Source organism: Littorina saxatilis, linkage group LG6, assembly GCF_037325665.1.
Source record: "Littorina saxatilis isolate snail1 linkage group LG6, US_GU_Lsax_2.0, whole genome shotgun sequence".
In the NCBI taxonomy this organism is placed as follows: domain Eukaryota; kingdom Metazoa; phylum Mollusca; class Gastropoda; order Littorinimorpha; family Littorinidae; genus Littorina; species Littorina saxatilis.
The window spans coordinates 20,253,616-20,279,663 of record NC_090250.1 but is presented as its reverse complement, the minus strand read 5'-3'; the positions used below and the strand labels follow the sequence as shown (position 1 = coordinate 20,279,663).

The 26,048-nt window shown below is 42.0% G+C and overlaps 1 protein-coding gene and 1 long non-coding RNA gene across 2 annotated transcripts; one reads left to right on the top strand and one right to left on the bottom strand.

The window, feature by feature from the left end:
- The first annotated feature begins 125 nt into the window (after nucleotides 1-125).
- Nucleotides 126-18,574, top strand: LOC138968703 (penicillin-binding protein 4-like). The gene is made up of 6 exons (XM_070341316.1): nucleotides 126-1,053; nucleotides 1,485-1,658; nucleotides 8,013-8,127; nucleotides 13,042-13,190; nucleotides 13,904-14,142; nucleotides 17,700-18,574. The coding sequence occupies exons 1-6, from the start codon at nucleotides 329-331 to the stop codon at nucleotides 18,386-18,388; spliced, it is 2,091 nt and encodes a 696-aa protein (XP_070197417.1). The 5' UTR covers nucleotides 126-328; the 3' UTR covers nucleotides 18,389-18,574.
- On the bottom strand, nucleotides 2,172-7,220 carry LOC138968704 (uncharacterized). The gene is made up of 2 exons (XR_011456260.1): nucleotides 6,784-7,220; nucleotides 2,172-5,421 (listed from the first exon to the last, which is right to left on the bottom strand). It is a non-coding gene; the product is annotated as an uncharacterized lncRNA (long non-coding RNA).
- Nucleotides 18,575-26,048: the final 7,474 nt, after the last annotated feature.

Below are 26,048 nucleotides of genomic sequence, written 5' to 3'. Positions count from 1 at the left end.
AGATGGTTTTCACAGGAAGAACTGTACCTTTAATACTGGTAAGTGTCGCCCATCGGTTGTCTGAATACTGGCACGTGCTTGTACTTTTGTGTCACTCGAGGTGAAACTGTGTCATCTTTTTATCACCTTTTATTGGGCAATCCTGTCGCAATGTCTATGCGTCTTTTTGTATAAATCTCGGATGAACTTGCAGCAACAAATTGTGTTGCAAAACAATCTGTTCGCCAGACAGCATTACAAAAACGAAACAAAAGCACACCACCCAAAACATCTTTGAGGCGTTCCTATGTGTGTCTGGTCTGTCGGTTATTGAACAAGATTGCAGTTGATGTCGGTAAAAACAAAAATCATGCCTTCGTTCCTGTCTCTCTGGGTAATTCTAGGGGCAATAGGCCTACTCTCTCCTGGAAGCTCTGCGGTTAAGGGACAAAATGCCATCGAGTCTGTTCCTGCAAAGCAAAGAGATCTAAGCAACGTCTTCAGTGGAGACCAAATCAGACGTGTACCATCCGCAGAAAAATACGCAATCCGCGACCCTCATTCAGAGCAAAGACAAGTAGATAAACTGCATATTGAGCCAGGTCAGAAATCCAAGCCTAAAGGACCACAGCAGCTAAAGAAGAGACTCATGGAAGACTTCACTATGGCGAAGCAAAAGTGCGTTGATATTTTGAAAAGAGCGGCAATCCAAAAACAAGAAAAGAAGGCAGCACAGAACACAGAGAAGAAAACGGACGAAGACTGCAACAGGCAAGCTAACATTTTGGAAACAAGAGAAAGCCAAAGGGAAGAGAAGAAAGTAGTGCAGCAACTCAAAGAGAAAGCGACAGAAGACTTCATCAAAGCGGTGATGACCTGCAAAGACGTGCCTGGCCTTGCTGTGGCCGTAGTCAGCGACGGAGACAGCTGGACCAAAGGGTTCGGAGTCCAAGACCTGGTCAAGAAAACACCAGTGGACACCAAAACCCACTTCGCTATCGGTTCTCTGACCAAAGCGTTCACATCGGCTTTACTCGCCGTTGCTTTGCAAGAGGCCAACAAGAAAGGACAGAAGTGAGTTATGATTTAGACTACACTGTATTTTGTTTCATGTTCTCAAGTGTAGGGAGCGGGGGGGGGGGGGGGGGGGGGGGTCACTAAGTCGAGACAACAGTGCTGTGAGTAACAGTTCCTGCATGCTAGTGTGTGCGTTTGTGTGTGTGTGTGTGTGTGTGTGTGAGTGTTGGTGTATGTGCGTGTTTGTTTGTTTGTGTGTGTATGTGTGTGCGTACGAGTGTGTGTGTGTGTCTGTGTGTGCGTGCGTATGTGCGTGCGTGCGTGCGTGCGTGCTTACGTTCGAGTGTGTGTGTGTGTGTGTGTGTGTGTGTGTGTGTGTGTGTGTGTGTGTGTGTGTGTCAGTGTGCTGGCTGCAGGGTCTCCTTGAATTTCTGCGCTTTATAAAAATCACATATTAACTAACAAACAAACAAACCTCCTCTGAACAGAGTGACGTGGCAGAGTACAGCCGGGTCCATCATAGGGGAGGATTTCAAGCTGACCAAACGCCTGGAACAGAACGTCACCTTGGAGGACCTGCTTTCACATCGCACCGGTCTTATGGCCGCCGACATCATGGCGGTCGCTGGCTTTCCTCCCTACTCTAGGTCACAGTTCATCAGGTCAGTTGCTACACTTGATGTCTAGCGTGAGAATTGTGTGTCAGTGTGTGTCTGTGTGTGTGTGTGTGGGTGTGTGTGTGTGTGCGCGCGCGTCACAGTGTGTGTGTGTGTGTGTGTGTGCGTGTATGTGTGCCGGTATGCGCGCGTGTGTGTGTGTGTGTGTCGAACAGTGGAAATAACTTGAAAAGTTGTTATTCTTAACGGTAAGCTTATTGCAAAATCCATTTAAATGAGTATCAGTTTTGCTTATAAGCGTTTGTTATCTTTTTTTTTCTCTGAAAGTGAAACAGTGCTTTTACAGGTTTGGTGGTTTAAATTTAAACTTGAATCGTCATGTAAGAAGGCATTTCCATGGGATCCAGCATACATTTGGCATGATGCCGCAGGCTCCAGTTTCAGCAGAACATTAAAATATAATAGGTAGCGGCAGTCAAAACTTGGTTTTGAAGTGAGAGTGAATGTTTTGTGATGTCTTGAAAGAAAAATAAAGTACAAGCAAAACACAAAAAAAAGTAAGTGGATACCTTTATTAGTTCCTGAGATTTTGATATTTTAGTACATACGCTGTCGCGACTCTGCTTAAAACTGTAAAATAGGGCAACTTCAGCAGCATGTGGGTACCACATAGTTATCCTCAGCCCTTTCAACTTTTCAGGATCTGTTATCAGCAACCAAGAATAGAAAAAACACATAGTTCTAGCCCTCTAATCTCATATGGCTTCTGTCAGCAAGCATGCAAACTTCACGAAAAACACAATTAAACCCATCGCAAAATTGCACGGGAGGGCAACTTTGGGTCATCACAATTCACACAATATGTATAGCAGCTGTCTGAAACTTTCACATATTCCAAACAAATGTGTGTAGAACATGGCTATTTTTTTTCAGACAGCTTAGTTCAATGCTTTTGGAGTATAAGAGCCTCAAAAATGTCAAAAACCTCAATTTGTCAAGCGGAAAAACAGGAAAATTACAGTTTTTCGCACTTCAAGGCCAATAATTAAGAAACTATTTAAGATACAACGAAAAATTTTGGTGTGTAGATAGATTACAGTGTAATCTTTACAGACATCAGTAAAATTCAGTGTAATGTTGAAAATAATCCCCCAAGAGTGGACAAACCCCCCCCCCCCCCCCCCCAGAGGGGGGTAGCACATTTCAGATTGAAATATTTCAGAAACTACTGAAAATACAGCCATGATTTTTGGTGTGTAGATTGATTACAATGTTATCTTCACAAATATGTGTTCAATCAAGTACACTACATTGGGGTGTGCACGTTAAAGATCCCACGATTGACAAAAGGGTCTTTCCTGGCAAAATTGTATAGGCTTAGATAAAAATGTCACTGTTATCCCTGCGCCTTGAATATGTGCGCGATATAAATTGCATAAAAATTTTTTTTTTTAAATTAAAAAAATATATATATAAATCCCTGCGCTTAGAACTGTACCCACGGAATATGCGCGATATAAGCCTCATATTGATTGATTGATTGAAGTAAGATCTAGAGAATACTACATGGCTTGCTGTGTCGTACCAGATTTACACGAGTTGTTTTTTGACTCACATGCGAAGCAAAAGTGAGTCTATGTACTCACCCGAGTCGTCCGTCCGTCCGTCCCGGCGTCCGCCCGGAAAACTTTAACGTTGGATATTTCTTGGACACTATTAAGTCTATCAACACCTGATGTGGCCTGATGGTGTATGGTTACAAGATCTCAAAAAACATGTGCGGCAACTTGACCTCACTTCAAGTTCAAGGTCACAGGGGCCGTAATTGTTGTCTTAAAAACGGCCATTTTTCACATTTTCTTCTGAAGTTATCGAGAATGGCAACCTTAGCTATGTATGCTATACAGGGCAATGTAAGCCCTATCTTTGGACACCAGTTTGGTTGACCTTGCTTCAAGGTCAAGGTCGCAAGGGTCCTTTAAAGTTGGATTGTATACATATTTTGAAGTGACCTTGACCCTGAACTATGGAAGATAACTGTTTCAAACTTAAAAATTATGTGGGGCACATGTTATGCTTTCATCATGAGACACATTTGGTCGCATATGATCAAGGTCACTTTGACCCTTATGAAATGTGACCAAAATAAGGTAGTGAACCACTAAAAGTGACCATATCTCATGGTAGAAAGAGCCAATAAGCACCATTGTACTTCCTATGTCTTGAATTAACAGCTTTGTGTTGCATGACCTTAGATGACCTTGACCTTGGGTCAAGGTCACATGTATTTTGGTAGGAAAAATGTGTAAAGCAGTTCTTAGTGTATGATGTCATTGCTAGGTTTAGTTATTTGACCTTGACCCTGAAGGTCAAGGTCATGTAAAGGTCAAGGATGTGAGTCGTATGGGCTTTGCCCTTCTTGTTTAAATAGTGAACTGCGAAAGCGAGCTGTTTACTATTTGAAAAAGCAACGAGTGTAAATCTGGTACGACACAGCAAGCCATAGTATTCTGTTTATCCTACATTATATACTTCTGTGCCAGATCTAACTAAAAGTCACCGACAGCGATATTGCCTTTGGATCAACCGCTTTAGAACTTCAAACCACTTTACTCAATTTGACATTCATTCCTCCGCCATGACACACACTCTCAAACTAGGACAAAGTAGTTCGCCTTTGTCAACACTGTTAAGTTTAATATTCGAACAATCAAAACCGAGTACCTGCAAAACCGGTAAAATCCGTTGCGTTGATCGCGAGTCATGGCGGAGTATTCGAGCGAAGCAATGGTGACGCACGCTTCGAGACAATTTGTGGAAGAAATCAAACCCATCACTTCAAAATATACCAGATAAAAAGAAAAGCAGTGGCCACAGGATAAAAGAAACCAAAAGGAACAACAACAGCAAAGCATATCCTTCCTCGATAGGATTAGCTTGACCTTCCGGTTTATCCCATGTACTACTAATTTACATAGCTTGACCTTCCGGTTGACCTCATTTACATGATATACACACGTGTGATTTGAACGATTTTTATCTCACGGTTATCTCTCTCACGTATGTGGGATAAATTTACTAACATTGTTCACAGTTCTCTGGGGAAAACTAAATTCTTGCAAAGTGCACAGTCGGATGAGAAGTGACAGTCAAATGCATATATATACCCCTTCTTCAAAGTCAGTCAAACAAAGTTGTCAGTCAAGTACTGCTTGAAACAGGTGTACATGGCAGGCAGGTTTGCTGGAGATTCGACTGTGAATGTTCTGCCAGAAGAAGAAAATGGTGCAAGCACAATGTTGTGTCCAAAAACAACCGATGCAGGAATCTGGCAGAAGTCAGCGATAGGTTCTCCTTTTTGTGGAACGATATTAGATCGAGCACCATGCCATTCACAAGTTCTGATGGACGGTCAAGGTCTTCCAGAAGGTCCGGATTGAGCAGGTGGTTTCTTGTGATCCTATGTTTCAGCAAATGAACCCCAACATTCCGGCCCATGATGCAACGCCCTGCGTCGATATCCAAAAATGCTTCTAGTTCTAATCCAGTCTTATTCCCCAGCTTTGTTGCTTCTTTCACTGTTCCCTCAATTTCTGCCTTGATTTCAAGTCCTTGCAGCAAGTTCACTCGAACACTTTGGGGAGAAATTAAACCAGGTCACTCCAATCCCTCCCTGTTTCCAACCGAAGCAGATCCAGCTGCAACAATAGCTTGTTGGTCAGTGGTACCAGCTGAAGTTTGGGTGGTCGACCTCTTCCAGTTGCTGTGAGTGTGAAAGCAGACTTCATTTGCTGGAAGTGAGCATCATCTGTAACACGCACAAACAAAACAAAAATGTAATACTATGTTCATAATATTTTTGTACTGAAACCATGAAGGCTACCAGTAAGTTCGTCACGCGGTAGATTCGTCACCCGTGACGAAATTACTGGCAGGGGTGGGCGGGTGTTAAGCTTAGAGCTTATGCTTTCAGATGTTTGATTTGTGGGAGAGATTCAAGATTCACTGACATTTTTTAGAGAGAGAGAAAGAGAGAGAGAGAGAGAGAAAGAGAGAGAGTTGTTATTTTAAAACCCGAGATCTACTCATTGTGCAGTTCTCAACTGAGCAGTTTTCAGACGACACAGTCCGAGCGTTGTTATTTTAAAACCCGAGATCTACTCATTGAGCAGTTCTCAACCCGAGATCTACTCATTGAGCAGTTCTCAAAAGCATGTAGTCTGAGAGAGGGAGCGAGAGAGAGAGAGAGAGAGAGAGAGAGACGGACGGACGTACATACACCCATATCCATGACACGCACGCACACACACGCACGTACAAACGCACAAACACTCACACACACCATCGCACACACACCCACACACTGACTAACACCCACACACGCGCGACCAAGAGAGAGAGAGAGGGAGTCCTATGACTTCAACCTCACTGTCAAGGAGGCAGAGAAACTCAATGTGAGGAGAGGGAGGGGTGGAAGGAGGTGAGAGAGAGAGAGAGAGAGAGAGATAGAGAGAGCCGCGCTCGGACTACTGTGGCGAAGTTACCGGGACCGGTGACGAATCTACCGTGTGACGAACTTACTGGAAGCCACCATGAAGGCCTGTTTACTTTCAGTTTTACTTTTGTCCCAAAACAAAAGTTTGCTTTGTTTTTCTGTCATGTATTTGGTTATTTTTTAACTCGTTTCTAATTTATTATATCACCTTGCTTGTCATGAGAAACAAATTAGTAATCACACAAGTTTGATGGACCATAAACTCTGATTAACTGGGGGGAAAAGGAAGAAGGAATGGAGATGCGCTAGGGTCAGTGCATGTAAGCTACGCTACTCGTTGCTAGGCCTAGTCTTGCACTTCCGGTTTTAGCAAAGGAACAATTATTCCTTTTAATCCTAATTTAATCCTCAAGAAAACAACAACTGAGAAACAAAAACCATCGGAGTAATAATTCAAGATTAGTTTGAAACAAATATATCACATGTACGGCGAAAGGCAAAAAATAACTTAGGTCGTTTATCGAGTACCCCCATTTCAACACCCAATACAAAATGACCCAGCACAAACTACTATCATCAAAATGAAAACTACGCACTCAAAACGCTAAATTCAGCAGAATGGTTCGACAGATCAACTTCTAAACACTAAATGAACAGAAAAACATCAACACTTACCAAGGATGGGTTTGATTTCTTCCACAAATTGTCTCGAAGCGTGCGTCACCATCGCTTCGCTTGAATACTCCGCCATGACTCGCGATCAACGCAACGGATTTTACCGGTTTTGCAGGTCCTCGGTTTTGATTGGCTCGCGCTTCGCGCGCATGAATCTTAAACGGAAACTTCCATATTTGGAGGATTCACAAGAAATCGGACTTTCTAGCGCATCTTTTACGACTACGATCGTTTGAGTTGTTTTTAAGTTACGAAAGGTTAAAGTTGGGCAATTTTTTATTGTCCATGTCTAAAATCCACCATCGATTTAATCTAAAAAATACCCCCCCTAGAAAGAAAAGGGACTCTTTCTTTAGCAGTCGACACTGGTTTCCGATCGTTGAATGAAACTATTTTTAGAAAATACAACGCCGAAAGGGAAACACCACAAAAAGTTGAAGAGCAAGTAGTAATGGCGGTCGCGTCACGGCTGTCCGAAAATCCGGAGAGAGTATTTGTGATTCACGCACACGCATTCAATCCAAGCACATTTTGCAAACAAATGGCATGGGGTAAAAGACAAAGAATCCAACTTCATTTCTGTAGTTTCCATTTTCAATAATATGCCATATATTGAAAGCTGTCGGAAATTGAAAACGTGTTATTTTCAGCACAGATCTCGCTTTCCCGCATGGGACTAGCGTTACTGCCGCTACCTAAATATAACATGTATACATTCCGTCTCGAGTTTGCGATCATGTTCACCATCACAGATCTGTTCTAGCATTTTCACAGGATAAGAGCAATCTTCTACCTAAACACACGTATACACAAAATCAATAGCCTGGCTGCTTCCCTTGCCGAGTGGTATTTTTTCAGAATTGAAAACAAAATAATGTTAAGTTGTAACAAAATAAAACAAACCTTCCCGCATAAAAATCGAACAACAGTAGATTCTTTGGTAACGTAGAATTGATATCGTAATTGATACCTATGTCAATCTGCTGAATCGATTCAGCAAAGAACTCCCACTCGGCACAGAATGCAACCACGCTACGCAGTTTTGGTATGTGTCCAAGTGGAAGAGCGTGTGAAAGCCTGGTTAGATCTGAGGCAGTCAACAGGGAAAGCACGGTACCTTTGAGGAGGAGAAAGTTGTGCATGTATTCATTCGCTTGACATGTTTGATTTGCACTGATGATGGACATCAATATTGTTGTCGTCTTTTGTGCCTTTTTTGTGTGTGATAGTCGACTGCATTTTCTGCCGGCTGTTGTCGCATTCCGAAAACACTTTCACTACAACAACTGGATGTATTCCTTGGCTGGGGATATTTCAGAACATCTGCTCCAAAACAGTTGGGAGGTAAGTGTGAGCTAAAACGACTCCAATGACAACTGGAACAACAACGATAACAACAACAGCAATAGTAAAAACACCCAGCCATCACTCAATTATCTGAACAAGCAAACATTTCATCACGAACACATCCACAGTTTGAAGTTTCTTCCACCAACTGACAACATTATGGAAATATGAACAAAGTGTTTAAGAATATTTTGATCCTTTGGAGGTTTTGGATCCCGGTGTCTTTGTTTGTGAGAAAGACTTGAACCAAACTTGGAATAATGAATCGTTTTAATAAAGTAGCGCGACAAAAGATCCAAGTACGCACTGACGACTGTAAGCTTGGCATTCTAGATTATTTCAAACTTATGAAAATTGACAAAATTATTGCTAACGTTTCAAAATTCAGAATAAAAAACCAAAAAAAAAGGTAGGTTAAGTGGAAACGTTTAATCATTGACAAAACAAAACGTTACATTTTTTTTTACGGTACTTCGACCCAGTGACCCTTTAAGTAGACAGACAGACAAACACTTGTGATACTGTCTACATGGACTGAAAAGACCACTGGGTCGACGTACTCTAAATGTAACGTTTTGTTTTGTCAATATAGAAACGTTCCGACAACCTCCCTTTCTTGTGTGTTTTTATTGCAATCAGAACAGTGTGTTTATCGATACATGATAGTTTGATCCTCTTGAGGTTAGGGGTCCCGATGTTCAATCTTTGGTCTTTGTTGACTGACTCGAAGAGCTGAACTTAGAAAACAAATTGACAAAATAAAGCAAACCTTCCCACATAAAAATCAAACATCAGCAGATACTTCGGAAACGTCTGTCACAGCTTCCGATGGAGCGCCTCCTGAACTGTCAAGGCTGCTCACATCTGACAAGACAGCAGACGACTTATAATCAGTTTCACTGTCCTCTGACCCCAGCACAGAATCTTCCACCTCCGCGGCTATTGGCTTGGCCAGAGACTGCAGATGATTGTCTTGTGCAGACCCACGGGAACCGCCTTCGCTGGCTGCGTATCCCGGACTGCGAGGATCGAGACCGGTCAGACTGATTCGGAATACTTGCTTGGGCGGCTGCTTTGCCTTCCTTCTCCTACAACATACGAGGACTACCGTCATGGTGATTAGAATGACGATGAACAAGACTCCTGCCACTATGCACAGAATGATCACAAGATTGCTGTCGGAGCTGGCTTTCTGATTATTTTTAGGGTTGATTACCTTGCTGCTGCATGCTCCACTGCCAGGCTGGATGGAGACTTGGATGTCCTGCGATGTTGTCTTGCCGGTTCGGTCAGTGAACACAAAACAACGGTAGCTTTTGGTGCAGCCTTTCGCCTCGCTTAGCGCAACGATTTGCTCGCATTCTGCCGTCTCAGTGTCGCACCCGTCTGACGTCACTGGCGGTGGTTCCACGTGACTACTGCATGACGCAGGAAGGGACTGCCAGGGCTTGTCGTCATCTTTGGCCTCCCACTTCCAATCCACGGCGCTCGGGTCCACGTCCACTCCGCTCACCCCGATGCTGCACGTCAGCGTAAGAGACTCCGTCTGGTTGTATTCGGCCTTCAGCGATGACTTGGCAGTTAGCTTCGGACGCCCCACAAGAAGCATGAAGGATGCATCGTCTTTTCTTTCATAGTAGTGTTGTCTGTCGAGCCACTGGCTCTCGCACTGGTATCTGACCTTGGAGGCTTGGCACGTCACGCCAGTCATCTCCAGAAACAACGAGAACGGCTTGCTACACGTGGCTGCAAGGCTGTTCCTGAACGCAGGGTCCAGTTTCTGGCTCACCGTCGGGTCCGTGTGTCCTCGGATGGCGTGTACAAGCTCCACAGCCTTTGGGCTGTCTAGATCTATCCTGTTGATCTGAATGTACAGACTTTTGTTGTTGAAAGGCCTGCACGTGATGGTGATTTTCGTCGTTGTTGTTGTACCAGTCACTAGCACGGTTGATGGACAGACTGAGATGGTCTCATTGACGGCACAGTCCGTCATTGCTTGCTGCTGCTGCTGCTCCTCGACGCAGCGGTAAGCACGCCACAGCAACATCACTATGGGGATGCAGAGAGCTTGTCTCAGCATCAGTGTTGAGGCGTCGTTACAACACGGCTGTACTGTTAGCAGTCAACACTGTGAAAGTTGCACTGTAGACACATTATTATAACAATCAGGACCCACCACAACAAGGTTTCCCTCCAAGAGGAAAAAATATATCAGTTTAGCTCACCCAAAAAGCTTTCCTGTTTTTAGCTCAGAGAAAACACAAAGCCTGACATAGTTTTTAACCGTAGGCTACCGAACATCTTGACCTACAAATGGTTTTTTTGCCTGAGAAGTTGGATTGACAGTTGCATTGAAAGACTCCAAGTTTTGCTGCAGGAAAACACATGAAGCCGCTTGAGAAAATACCCCCGGAAACAGCCGATGACCTTTATTTTTCTTAGTATGGTGATTCGTTTCTGTTCCATCGACATTGAAATTGTGAAAAACTTTTCTAAATAAATCATTGGAGAGGATCAGACGTCCGTGGATTTATGATCGACATCTGAAAACGTCACATTTCAACCGAATGACGTGAAATCTTATATAATTCTAAACTCTAGTTCCTCTGCACGGTCTTGGTCACCGAAACACTCCTCACAGTAATAACAATAGTCTTGGTTTAACAAAAATCGGTGAAAAGGCCAATTCAATTAATGGAGGGGCGCTGGTTCTGTGCGACGCTTAGTTTTCGAGATAGGTGTGACCCACAGAGATCCACAGAGATATAGAATATTCTATTTATCCTACATACGTGAGAGAGACACCCGTGAGATAATAATCGTTCAAATCACACGTGTGTATATCATGTAAATGAGGTCATGTCAAGCAAGTCTGGCAGGGACCTGTTTTTCCACTGCTTATGATGCCAAAGTCACCGAGACAAACATCATTATAGAAACAAAAACTGCGCTCGCTAATTACCCTCGAGGAATCTTTAGAACTAACACGTCACGCCACACTTTCAGAGTGACGTTTCTTTGCTTTGACCTATTAGATTGCACGAGGCTTTAGAAGAGATCGAGGTTCCAAAACAAGCGTCTTCAATTAGTTGCCTCGACTGCAAGACATTTTCAGTAAAATACACGTAAGTACGGTATGTAGGATAAACAGAATACTACATGGCTTGCTGTGTCGTACCAGATTTACACTCGTTGCTTTTTCAAATAGTGAACAGCTCGCTTTCGCTCGCAGTTCAATATTTTAAAAAAACAACTCGTGTAAATCTGGTACGACACAGCAAGCCATGTAGTATTCTCTATATCTCTGTGGTGTGACCTGACGAAAAACAGGACGTCACATTCCAAATGAAAACGAATATATTGCAGGTGGAAGCCGATGAGGCTGCATTTCTTCGGGGGGTGCCCGCAAAAATAGATCTAGCCTACACGGTTCGAGCGGGACAGTTGAGCTCGGAACATGTTAGCATAATACAGTGTCTTCCATTTGTTCTTCCCGTGATAACGTTATTTTGTATGAATACGACTCACTTGCAAAATAAAGTATACGACTTGGTGTTTTATTGGTAAATGTAGATCTAGAAATGTGTAATACAGACAAAGCAAACAAATAAACGTGTTTTTCTCGTGAAAATGTTGCGTTGTGCAGGAGTTTTAGTGGCCACGTGATGTACACAAAGCAAAGTGCGGGACGGACTCTGCTCATCTTGAACACACGGCCAGTACCGTGTAACTGGCCTTGACACGGAACGATCCAAGGCGGGGGGCAATCTCAGTCATCTGAAAGAGGGAAATCCAAACGCAATCCGCTTTGTTCGATTTTATGGGCTCGGACGATAGAGAAAAATAAGAAAAGCAAAAGCTGGAGTCCAGTCTGGACGAAACTTCTATCAAGAACGCAGAATTGCCTTTTTTCTGAGTTTTTTTTTTAGCCGTAAGCGCCATTTCTCATTTCGAATTTCTCACTGATAACTGCTGTTCACAATGCGGCCGCAGTGAAACCAACAAAGGGGCCTCACTCTGGAAGAGTTTCCTGCTCCGATAAACATGGCGCTTTTTTTCACTTTTGCCAGCGTTCACTCTAAATTTGCTGCCTAAAACGGACTCGTTTCTGTCCACAGCCAAAGCTTTCATAACATAAAAATGGCTATATATGACAGCTAAGACAGTATTTGTTACATTTTAACAGTTATTACCCCGAGTTTCTATTGCAAACAAAAAATAATAGCAAAACTTCAAATTATGTGTGAGTCTCCTAATATGGACCACCTTCAACAAATCGAAGAAAATAAAAACTAAAGGCAATTCTAATTAATTCATTAAGAAGCTTGCTGAAAATAACCTATAACTAGCCCTCGAGATATAAAAAAAATATAACAAATAGTCATTTTTTTGTGGAAGTTGATAATTTCACTTATTTTCACTCTGTTTTTGATAAGCTTCTTCAGTTTCCTGGTGTGCTTTATATAATGCTCTCATCAACCCAAAACAGCTAAATCTAAAACATATTTGAATTAGTCTGACTTGCACACTAAGTTGTATCATGTTATTTTGAAGTTTAGGGGACTTTTTACAGTGATTCGTGAAGGCCGCTTCATTGGTCCCTATTGGGCGCCCAGGCTCCTAATATGGACCATTTGTGATTTTTTCTGTATTCAATTTTTGCTGAAGGTCTATAAAAGCTATTTCACTCTAATTAGGCCTAACGGTTAAACTAAGAGAGAAGGACTACCAACCACAAAATGAAACTTCTTCGCAAGAAAACAAGCTAGTTATCAGCAATAAACAAAAAGTGGTCCATATTAGGGGCCCTTCCCCTATCTGTCTTTCTGAATATATATACTTATGTGCTTCCACCAGTCTATCTGTTTGTCTGGCCGAGTTTTCTAACGAGAACGCAATTTGTCTTCTCAGAATTTGTTGAAGGACTATCTCCTTTCTCCACTGGGAATGGACGATGCCTTGTTGGTGTGGGATGACGTCAACGTGACGTCACCAGCAATGGCGCGGCCCTATCATAAAATCAGAGGCTCACTTGTGGCCCTTGATGAATCGCTTTATGGGTAAGACAGACGGTCGTGTGCTAGTGCGTGTGTGTGTGTGTGTGTGTGTGTGTGTGTGTGTGTGGGGGGGGTATGTGTATGTTTGTACGTATGTGTGCGTGTGCGCGCTTGTGTGTTTTCCCCCTGTCTATTTGTCTGTCTGTCTGTCTGTGTCTGTCTGTCTGTGTCTGTGTGTGCGTGCGTGCGTACGTGTGTCCGTGCGTGCGCGCGTTTTTGTATGTGTGTTTATACCGGATTGAGTCACTGTTGCACCAAAACGAACCCACGCATTAAATTGAGCACTATAGGTATGGCTTTTCTTTTATAAAGGAATTGCTTTTGGTTTACTGGCATGAAAGCATGTTTACAAACAAGATATCACTTGCAGTGTCAAAAGCTCTCTCTCTCTCTCTTTATACTCGACCATTATTTTGATGTTTTATTAGTTTAATACTTTGATGAGGTATGTGCGCAGTCTTTGCTTTTGTTTACAATTATTCTCTGTATATGTTCCAAGGACAGGTTGGAAGATTAGGCTAAGCCTAAAACCTTTATCCTTATGTAATAAAGTTCTGAGTTCTGAGTTTTCTCTCTCTCTCTCTCTCTCTCTCTCTCTCTCTCTCTCTCTCTCTCTCTCTCTCTCTCTCTCTCTCTCTCTCTCTCTTTGTTGAAGTAGGCTAACCGGTAACTGAGGCATTTTTAACACACCCGTGCTGACCTTATTTTATTTGTAGGTTGCGCCAAGGGAGAGCAGCCGGATCTCTCGCTGTGTCAGCAGACGACATGACAAAATGGATGCAATTTCTTCTGCAAGCGGGCGTTTCACCAAAAAGTCGCAAAGAAGTGATCCGTAGAGAGTTCATGAAGGACATGATGACGTCACACATTTCATTTGCGGATCGCTCTGATGACGTCCCGGTGGAAAATACCTTGAATGGCTACGGTTTTGGTTGGTTCACTGGGACGTACAGAGGTCAGTGGAATCGGTTTAAACAATGTTTTATTCTCTGGAATATTTATGAAATTTACATGTGAAAACAACAAGCCTACAGTTTATGGAGAAAACCTTGTGACGTCATAAGTAAAGGACATTGTTCAACTGGATGCTAATAACCAATGACATAATAAATGGAAAGTCACTTTTAATTGTCAAAAGACAGAATTGTTGGACATTTGTAGGCAACAAAATTTTTTACTTCCACCATTGTATTTCGAAGATGCACACTTAGTTGATGTTGAAAATCACAAGCACCTTGGTGTCATTCTACAAGGTAATTGTAAATGGGATTCCCACATAAAAAGTCTAATTGCTAAATGTAGAAAGTCAATTAATTGCGTGTTTTGGTTTATTCAAGCATCGTTTAAACAGAAAAGCACTTGAAGTTATATATAAATCCTTTATGTTACCATTGTTTGATTACGCGGACCTTATTTGGGATAACTGTACACAGTGTTTGGCAGACGAGTTGGAGACATTGCATCTCGATGCAATCCGAATCATTGTAGGTGCAGTACCTGGCACAAGCCACCAAAAACTGTATAACGAATCGGGTTTTGTGTCCCTGAAAGAAAGGCGACGTCGTCATAAACTTTTGCTGTATTATAAAATTGTAAATCGTTTAACCCCAGAATATTTATATTCCAAACTGCCGGTCCTGGTTTCCGATGTAAATCCTTACCACAGACGACGCCCTCTTGAACGTAAGGTTCCATTGTGCAGAAGTGAGTTATATAAATCTTCATTTTTTCCTTCAACGACAGCTTTGTGGAATAATCTTCCAGAAAATATACAACAAACGCAGTCAGTTGGTGAATTTAAAAGGTATTTGACCGATGGAGATGTTGTTGTTCCACAGTATTATTATTTAGGCAACCGCCAGGCACAGGTATTTCACAGCAGGTTGAGATTAAACATGAGCGATTTGCAACAAGACTTAGTTAACCGACACCTCTCTGATATTTTAGAATGTACGTGTGGAGCATGCCCGGAAGATTCTGAACATTTCTTGTTACACTGTCCAAAACTTAAAGAACATAGAACCATTTTATTCAATAGTCTGCCAACACACGTTCTAGACTGCAAAACACTCTTGTTTGGAAATACTGATTTAACTATATCTTTGAACACGAAAATATTCTCTGTTGTACAAGACTATGTTATGTTAACTAATCGCTTCGGCTGATATTATATTAACTGTGCAATTGATGCAGCCAGGCATTCTCTCTCTCCCTCTCTCTCTGTCTCTCTGTCTGTCTCTCTCTCTGTCTCTCTCTTCATCTTATTTGTATAAAATATAATGAAAGATTATCAAGATACGTGTTGAAGCTATCACATGTTCGCCATGTTTTGCTATCGGAATGTGTATTGATTATCATTTCAAGAACGTGTCCATAAGCAATCTGCTTGTTAACGTTCTAAATGTTGTTATTGTTTGAAACGTGTGTATGAGAAATTGAATAAAACACGCTTAAACCAAAGACATAATATTATGCAGAGAGCATTTACCAGGATGTGTTCCGTATTGTTGGTGATGTCTTCGAGGTACCTTTTTACATTTAGTCAAGTTTTGACTAAATGTTTTAACGTAGAGGGGAAATCGAGACGAGGGCCGTTGTGTGTGTGTGTGTGTGTGTGCGTGCGTGTGTGTGTGTGTGTGTGTAGAGCGATTCAGACTAAACTACTGGACCGATCTTTATGAAATTTGACATGAGAGTTCCTGGGTATGAAATCCCCGAACGTTTTTTTTCATTTTTTTGATAAATGTCTTTGATGACGTCATATCCGGCTTTTCGTGAAAGTTGAGGCGGCACTGTCACGCCCTCATTTTTCAACCAAATTGGTTGAAATTTTGGTCAAGTAATCTTCGACGAAGCCCGGGGTTCGGTATTGCATTTCAGCTTGGTGGCTCAAAAATTAATTAATGACTTTGGTCATTAAAAATCGGAAAATTGTAAAAAAAAATAAAAATTTATAAAACGATCCAAATTTACGTTTATCTTATTCTCCATCATTTGCTGATTCCAAAAACATATAAATATGTTATATTCGGATTAAAAACAAGCTCTGAAAATTAAATATATAAAAATTATTATCAAAATTAAATTGTCCAAATCAATTTAAAAACACTTTCATCTTATTCCTTGTCGGTTCCTGATTCCAAAAACATATAGATATGATATGTTTGGATTAAAAACACGCTCAGAAAGTTAAAACAAAGAGAGGTACAGAAAAGCGTGCTATCCTTCTTAGCGCAACTACTACCCCGCTCTTCTTGTCAATTTCACTGCCTTTGCCATGAGCGGTGGACTGACGATGCTACGAGTATACGGTCTTGCTGAAAAATGGCAGCTACTTGACTAAATATTGTATTTTCGCCTTACGCGACTTGTTACATTTAGTCAAGTTTTGACTAAATGTTTTAACGTAGAGGGGGAATCGAGACGAGGGTCGTGGTGTATGTGTGTCTGTGTGTCTGTGTGTGTGTGTGTGTGTGTGTGTGTGTGTATGTGTGTCTGTCTGTCTGTCTGTCTGTGTGTGTGTGTAGAGCGATTCAGACTAAACTACTGGACCGATCTTTATGAAATTTTACATGAGAGTTCCTGGGAATGATATCCCCGGACCTTTTTTTTCTTTTTTTCGATAAATTACTTTGATGACGTCATATTCGGCTTTTTGTAAAAGTTGAGGCGGCACTGTCACGCCCTCATTTTTCAATCAAATTGATTGAAATTTTGGCCAAGCAATCTTCGACGAAGGCCAGACTTCGGTATTGCATTTCAGCTTGGTGGCTTAAAAATCAATTAATGACTTTGGTCATTAAAAATCTGAAAATTGTAAAAAAAAAAATATTTATAAAACGATCCAAATTTACGTGCATCTTATTCTTCATCATTTCCTGATTCCAAAAACATATAAATATGTTATATTTGGATTAAAAACAAGCTCTGAAAATTAAAAATATAAAAATTATGATCAAAATTAAATTTTCGAAATCAATTTAAAAACAATTTCATCTTATTTCTTGTCCGTTCCTGATTCCAAAACATATAGATATGATATGTTTGGATTGAAAACTCGCTCAGAAAGTTAAAACGAAGAGAGGTACAGTAAAGCGTGCTATGAAGCACAGCGCAACCGCTACCGCGCCAAACAGGCTCGTCACTTTCACTGCCTTTTGCGCTAGCGGCGGACTACGTTCAGTTTCATTCTGTGAGTTCCACAGCTTGACTAAATGTAGTAATTTCGCCTTACACGACTTGTTCTTAATATGTTCCATGTAATCAGTATTCTTACACGTTGATGTGTTTATGCTGACTGTTTCCCCTTCTGCTTCTTCTTTTTTTCAAAGTTACTTGTTTTTGTTTTCTTCACTCTTTTCATGCCTTTCTTCGCGTAACAGCTTAATTTTGCTTATTGTTCTTGATCCTATATGTTACTTTGTTATTTCGCATAAATTTGTCACTCGTCATAATTATACTCGTTTTTTTCCGTTTGGCAATTTTTGTTTACTTTCAATCGGATGATTTCAGGGAAGAAGACGGTTAGCCACACGGGCGGGTGGTTCGGGTATAAGGCATCTTTAACGCTGTACCCCGAAGACAACACCGCTGTCTTCGTTGCAATGAATGGTCCTGGAACCGACAACGCCAGCGACGCCTACAGGGCCATTACTTTTCACCTCGCCGACATCGCTCTCGGTTACACCCCTTGGCTGAAGCAGACGACAGCTTGCTCGCCGCCATTATTCGGAGAACTAGCCCAGGAAAAGGGACAGAAAGAAGTGCACGAAAGAGAGGAGAAAAAGAAAGGAAAAGGAAACGAAGAAAAAGCAGAGGGCAAAGGAAATACTACTGAGGTTGTAAGTCATCCAGATAATACTGAATCCGAAGCTGCGAGTCTGATGAAAACCGGCCAGCGGTACGTTGGAACATACAGTCACCCATTGTTTGGTGATGTTGTCATCAAGAACAGCACACTTACGTACCACGGCTTGGAACTGAAGTTTCAAAAGCTGGAGGGAGCTATCATACCGTCGCAGAAAGGGTCTTTATTCCACGTGCGTTGGACTGGCAAGACAGAATTCTACTCCATGAACAACTTTGATGTCCGGCTGTCCAGACTGGTTTTCAGCTCGGCCACTGGTCAACCTTTTTGGCTAATTCTGACCGGTCCCTCGCCTAATGACAACGAGGAGTTGTTATTTGACAGAAAAACATGAACTGAAGAAATACACATGGGTTGCACGTCTTACAGTCCTGAACAAGTGAAGATATAATGTTCCATAGACGAGGCTGAAGGGAGTTTAGTGTTTCTGTTCAGAAATGTCATGGTGTTTAATCGGATGCTACATGGTCAGTTCTGTAAGGCGTGTGCCAGGAAATTAAAGTCATCAGTTGTACGCTTATTTTTTTTCTTTGTTTGCTTCTTTCTTGCTTTCTTTATAGCAAATTTGATTCAAATGTCCACCTGCAGTAATTGTTGAGAAAGCGGGAGTGCTTGCCGCAGCAAAATTTAAAGCAATGGATGGTGCCCATAAGTGGCTGTTTGTTTGTTTGCGTGTGTGTTTGTTTGTGTGTTAGTTCGTTTGTCTGTTTGTTTGTTTGCGTGTTTGTTTGTTTGTTTTTGTTTAAATAATGTCAAATGTACAGGGTTTTATGATTTCGTTAGATCTGCTTGTTACGAAAACATGTGGAAGAGTGAAAAGCACTTTTTACCGACCGTTTCGACGTATTAATTTAATGTTATAAATGTACACATTTTCTAGGAAAGCAATCCTGAAGAAGATATCCAGGGCCGGGCAACAAGTAATCAGACTCACATCTTGAATAACGCCCCTTTCCCCATGAAACCGCGTATATATATATATGCTCTTCCCTCGGCTTGGACACCGTTTTTATAACACGAATGGAAAAGTTCTGGTACTTTCAAAATAATTCTTCGAATACCATGATGATAGGTGAGGAATAAGACAAAGCTCTCCTTCACTAAGCTAAGTCACAACCAAAAGTTGGCTTGTTAATGTTTATTATTTATTTTGATTCTATGAAATAGATTCAACAACAAAAATGTCACTTTTTTGCTAGCGATTGAATACAAAAAGGTATTTTTAGGGACAAGAAAGCAAAGAGGTCAGTGGAGTACAGTCGAAAACTAAGAGTCCAGGGTTCATCACTGACACTATTTATTTGTCCTACATGATCGTGAAATTTCCCTCCCAGTAGGGGGTTCCGGGCGCCTTCATGCTAGCGCTGCTGTTTGGCGACCCTCTTTCCCTGTCGTGGTAAACATTCATTGGCCTTTAACTCCTCTTCTACTCTCTCTTTAACCGCCTCTTCGTCAAAATTACTCCCCCCTCAAAACGACCTACTCCCTCAATGTCGTGATTGCAACTTTCATACAGAAATTCTTTTACCTCACAATGAAAGCATTTCGTGTTAAGAAATATCCTTGAAATAGTCTGTCATTATATATGCCACGAACGTGTACTGTTGTGTTCTCCTTGGAACCTTCACGGACCAGTCCACGGTTGGAAGATGACAACCTGTCGCGCTCTTGTAAGGTGTTTGATGTCGTCAACTTCTATGTTGGCGCCAAAGCCTGATACTAATTAGGCCTAGCCGACTTCGCGAAGTTTGCTGTAAGAAGGTTTGGCACTGAATTTTCGTTAAAAAGAACTCGCGAAGTCAACGTCGGGATCAATTAATGACAGTCTTAAGCGGTTCTTCTACCGGGTGTAAAACACAGCTCTTGATGATGGACTTTGCTTCAGAGTAGAAGACTCGGTGGTCAGTCTGGTCCAATCTGCTGCCTCCCTCCGAAAACCTGTCTGCCTTTTTATTGCCATACACAGCGCAGCGAGAAGGTATTCACCTAAGGACCAAAGAAGTTCTGGAGCTGAGTTGTTTGAGCTTTCTTTTGACGTCCTGTACCAATGGACTGCTGCTGCTGGTGTTGCTGCCTTGCAGACTCTGGAACGGAGATCTGGGCTGAGGTACACGAAAACGTTCCCACATAAACGGGAGCCGGAGCCACCTGCGCAGTTTTGGATTGGTTGAAACTGAGATTTGTTGTGATTTCAACGAATCAAAACCCGCGGTTTGTTCTCTCGCGTTTGGGTGGCACCTACTTTCGGTTCGTTCGCCTTAGGCCAAAAAAAAAAATAGGTCTGTTTACGGTAACCCGACCGACCCTAGTTTTTTCGCGCGACCCTAGACTTTTTTTTGGCATTTGGGGAAAAAAAAAAATCTTGTTTTTTTTTGCAAAATAACGTAAAAATATGGTTTTTTGGAAAAAAAAAAAAAAATACAATCCCGACCTACCGACCCTATTTTTTTGGCCTATGTTACCGTAAACAGGCCTTTTTTTTTTTTTCGCCTTAGCAATGCAGTCCATCAAGAAAGCGGTAAACGGAGCTGTCCTTGATTCGCTGAGTGTGGTAGCTCCTTTCATGGGAGCGCCGGCAGTTGGGATGGATGTGGTGAGGCTACTTCCAGCTTCACTGCACTCTCAGCAGAGCCATCTGCAAAAACATGCGTCCAGTTGTCAACAAAAAAGTCCCTGGGCCCTGTCCTGAGTGTCAGTCCTCAGTGTCTGCGAGGGCTCTTCCCGGGTGCGAATACCAGGTAGGTCTAGGGCAATGTTCAGCTCATCACCACCAGTTTCCTCACAATCGTGGAGGAGCCCAATGTCATGTGCTCTCTGATGCCGGGTGCCAGCATGCTGACTCTGTAAAAACCTTTGACACGCGGTTGAGGCTGTGTAGATCTATGTCTTATTGTGGATTAAACAACTATACTGATGAACACCCCTTTGTAAGCCCCGCTTCCTCCCTTTTAAGCCCCTGTTTTCTCAGACTTTCTGTTCATAAATTCAGTAACTTTACCCCCGTTTTTAGACTCCCTTCTTTTGAAGACCAGATTTTCTCAGATTTTGTTAGGTCTGAAAAGGGGGTTTCAGTGTACACAGAGGATGTTCAAATACAGTCTACCTTGGTTAGGGCTTCTGGGCGGGGATGTAGCTCAGTCGGTAGCGCGCTGGATTTGTATCCAGTTGGCCGCTGTCAGCGTGAGTTCGTCCCCACGTTCGACGAGAGATTTATTTCTCAGAGTCAACTTTGTGTGCACTCTCCTCGGTGTCCGAACACCCCCCGTGTGTACACGCAAGCACAAGACCAAGTGCGCACGAAAAAGATCCTGTAATCCATGTCAGAGTTCGGTGGGTTATAGAAACACAAAAATACCCAGCATGCTTCCTCCGAAAACAGCGTATGGCTGCCTAAATGGCGGGGTAAAAAACGGTCATACACGTAAAATTCCACTCGTGCAAAAAACACGAGTGTACGTGGGAGTTTCAGCCCACGAACGCAGAAGAAGAAGAAGAAGAAGGTACGGGCTTCTTAGAAGTGAACTGAAATAGGAACCGCTCAGTCTCCGTCCCTTTGAGGATGTCCGCAGGAGTGCGATTAGAGGAGCACGAGCAGTTCCTCGGTCATTTTAGAGATCTGCAGTAATTTGGTTTACGAGCGCTACTCCCTTCTTACGCGATTCGAGTAGACACAGGTATTAACACGATGATGGTCTCAACATGAAAGGGCCTTAGCCGACTGCTGGTCGTTGTTTATGGCCGAGATGGGGGACAGAGGGACGCTCGGTGGTATCGACGCATTCTGGTCGTCTGCTTCTCAACCTCCATGGAGAGACTGCCAAGCTTCACTTCCTAATTTGTTTTGTTTTTTATTTCATTTTATCATTTTTATTTTTATTATTTTCATTTTTGTATAAAGTTCTCAACTTCCGGTCACAGAACCCCATTATTACTCGTATAAACAGGATTATACATACCTCCTGTCTTCCAACTCGAACGGAAGTCAGCACCTAACAGAAAACTGTAAACTGGTGTTGAGATTAAGTTGACCTACCTAACTGTTCCTGCCTCGCTTCTGGTGAAGCTCTGTTCTTCTTCAGCTTACAGTTTTATTTTTAATTATGAATTTCGCCGTCTAAGTATCGTTCAAGAAAAATGTTCCGCAAAACTTAGTTTTCAGTCCCATTATACACCCCTGATGTTTATATGCGCTTGTCTGTCTGTTTCTGCCAAAACGAGCATGAAATCTAACTGGTAGTTTTGTTTCAACCTCTTCGTTGGAGACGAAAAGTCACCAGCATTCTACATTGGGTTTTTTTTTCTATATTTAAAGTCACTGAATAAGGATGTCTATTAACAGAGAAAGCAAAAAAAATATGAATAAAAGTTTTACTGCTGAAGCTGCGGTTAGTGAAATACAGCGGAACTCATGTAGCGCACATCCTGCCTACAAGACCCCGCCTTTTTCTCAGTTATTTTTCACTCAGTATTGGCCCCGCCCATTTTGCGGGGGAGGGCTAAGAATTTTAAAGGCTCTTTTGGCTTTATGTCCTGAGTTTTAATGCTTTCGTTTGAACCAGTAAAATCTGGCTTGACACTCTCAGAGGATGTAGACGTATTTTAGTCATAGGAAGTGAAATGAATGAAAGTGGTAGAGATAGTTTGAATATTGATATTGATACTATTAATAATGATCAAAATGTACAAGTCATTGGTATGAAAGGAAACGTCTTTCTCTCTCCATGCTGTTTCTGTCTCTTTCTCTTACTTTCTCTGTCCGTCCCTGTCTCTCTCTGTCTCTGTCTGCCCCTCTCTCTCTCACCCTTTTACCTGCCTATCTCTCGCTCCCCCTCTCTCTCTGTCTCTCTCTCTCTCTCTCTCTGTCTCTCTCTCTCTCTCTCTCTCTCTCTCTCTATCTATCTGTTTCTGTCTTACCTCTCTCCGTCTAAGTCACTCTCAACAAAATTGTTAAGAAGCAATGAAAAGGCATCACATGCATACAGAGCATCAAAGACACGCCGTTGAGTGAGTTCATGTTTACAAAAGAAATCGCATGTATAGAGTTCTTTCTGTACCATAAGTGTTTGTCCGTCTGTCCACTTTACAGACCAATGGGTTGTAGTACAGTAAATGTAACGTTTTTTTGTCATTAATTAAACGTTTCAATAACCTAACATTCTTGTGTATTTTTTATACTTAGTTCTTTGTGGGTTAAGACTCACAATTTTGTCTCGTTTTGGTGGCTATGATTGGTTGGTTGTTTTTTACTGTCCCTTCAACCGATATGACCATGCAGGAACATAGTGACTATGGCTATCCTTCTGTTGCAATGGTCTCGACTTAAACAGCTTGCTGTATAATACATTATTACTTTAGTTTAAAAAAAAAAAAAAAGGATTTCTGTACTCACCGATGCAAGAACAGCACAAGACGGTACGAATTTTCGCTTATGAAAGCTTCATCAGGGGAAAAAACACAAAAGACAAATACATTAAGGCACACAAAATAGACATTCCTAGTTGTTCCTCTTTTGTCAGATGTCCGCTTAGCTTGGTGGTTAGAGCAACGCTGCGGTTCCTGAAAAACACACACACAAAATAGACATTCCTAGTTGTTTCTCTTTTGTCAGATGTCCGCTTAGCTTAGTGGTTAGCGCAACGCTGCGGTTCCTGAAAAACACACACACAAAATAGACATTCCTAGTTGTTTCTCTTTTGTCAGCTAGATGTCCGCTTAGCTTAGTGGTTAGCGCAACGCTGCGGTTCCTGAAAAACACACACACAAAATAGACATTCCTAGTTGTTCCTCTTTTGTCAGCTAGATGTCCGCTTAGCTTAGTGGTTAGCGCAATGCTGCGGTTCCTGAAAAACACACACACAAAATAGACATTCCTAGTTGTTCCTCTTTTGTCAGATGTCCGCTTAGCTTGGTGGTTAGAGCAACGCTGCGGTTCCTGAAAAACACACACACAAAATAGACATTCCTAGTTGTTCCTCTTTTGTCAGATGTCCGCTTAGCTTAGTGGTTAGCGCAACGCTGCGGTTCCTGAAAAACACACACACAAAAACACACACAAAAGGCAAATACATTATTACCATTTCGTTGCCTCATATGGCAGGATCGCTTCGATAATTATTTGGTCACCAAAATTTGCCGGTAATAAAACCGTTTTTTTTTAATATGCTGACTGTTCGCAAATGCTAGCAGACATGTTTCGAAAATAATATCAACATTCGCCTTAACGGCTCATGTTGATATACATTTTCTCGACATATCTGTTATCACTAGCCAGTTAGCATATTAGAAATAACTCATACTGCTGCCATCTCCAAGTCCTACGTTGATATTTCAAGGCGTGAGATTTTGAATTTTCCCAGCGTTCAACTAACGTTCACACGCGAAGATGATATGGACACGCACGTACCGGTCACATCATCATTTGCAACTGAACGAGAAATATTTCCCCGTCCGTATGAACTGGCTGGACAGGTCACCATTCTGCAAGGGACCACTAGGTGGAGAGAGAGGGAGGGGGGATATGGAGAGAAAGACAGTCAGACAGAAATACAGAGAGAGAGAGAGAGGGAGACTGAACTGTATTTTTAAAAGATAAAGATTTAAGGATGGGCCTTTTCTTACAATCCGTCCTTGGGACGACAAACACACACAACAAAAAACAAAACACTACTTTAAAACAAAAACACTAAAGAAGTTAAAATTCAAACATCAATATACACATTAAGTATAACTGCAGCACAGGGAGAGTTTGAGAGAGAGAGAGAGAGAGTGGGGGGGGGGGGGGAGAGAAGCGTACTCGAACTTGATAACTTTATTTCGCAAGAATAATACTCGAATAGTAGAGAGCAGCAGAGAGACCGAAATAAAAAGAGAGAGACCGACAGAGACAGAATAAGACAGAGAGAGGGAGGGAGAATGGAGAACACGCACAGGGTGTAAAGAGTCCGGATGGATGCATGGCAGTGGACAATAGCCAGCGCTGAAGAATTTATGTTTTGCTGTCTCGTGTGTGAATTACACTGTGGACAACAAAACTTCTTTCGGTACGGTAAAAGGTCGTATGAAGATAAATCATATGAACTCACTATCAGCGCATCATAAAAATATCTGCTCGGGATAGCATGAAAAGAACCGCTTTTTATCTCAGTCCCACTACCCCGTCCTCGGCCTTGGTTGTATGCTTCTGTTTTTATTAGGGGATTGTTCTGCTTCCACTGGGAGAGAGGAATCATATCAGCTGGGAAGCAAATAGCATGGAAAGTGTAGATTTAACAGCGCTTGTTGTTCTGGTAGTTCTTGCATGACTACCATACTAGTGATGACATTCGATTTCTTCCGGCCGTTTTCATACTACATACTACAACTGGTTGCCAAACATCTTCCTGAACGCATCAGCAAAAATACAAATGTGTTGGGCAAAATTTAAGTTTGTAGAATTGATGTTAATCAACCTGACACTTCTGAATTTGAATGTTTACAACAAACACATGTGTGCACAAAAAGATGTATATAAATATGACCTTTTGCTGCTGCCGGCGCTGTCCTGCTGATCAAGAAAAACCAAATTCACTTTCAGAGCTAATAATTATGATGTACTAGAAAATCATACATCGCACTGAAGTTAATTAAATCAATCCACGGACGAAACCTCAGTCAGAGAGTGCGCTGGGCCCTGTAGTATAGTCCCCCTCTGCTTCGATCTTTATAGAGCTCTCGTCTGTCTCGGTCAAGCTCTTTTCGACGCTTCCTTTTCGGTTTAAACAGGAACAAAGTCAAATTGTCCCTTTTTATATTTAGTCAAGTTTTGACTAAATATTTTAACATCGAGGGGGAATCGAAACGAGGGTCGTGGTGTATGTGCGTGTGTGTGTGTGTCTGTGTGTGTGTGTGTGTGTGTGTGTGTGTGTAGAGCGATTCAGACTAAACTACTGGACCGATCTTTATGACATTTGACATGAGAGTTCCTGGGTATGAAATCCCCGAACGTTTTTTTCATT

Coding starts and splice junctions, on each gene's coding strand:
- LOC138968703 (XM_070341316.1), top strand. CDS start 329: ATGTCGGTAAAAACAAAAATCATGCCTTCGTTCCTGTCTCTCTGGGTA. Junction 1,659..8,012: donor TCTAGGTCACAGTTCATCAG/GTCAGTTGCTAC, acceptor TGTGTGTGATAG/TCGACTGCATTTTCTGCCGG. Junction 14,143..17,699: donor GTTCACTGGGACGTACAGAG/GTCAGTGGAATC, acceptor GGATGATTTCAG/GGAAGAAGACGGTTAGCCAC.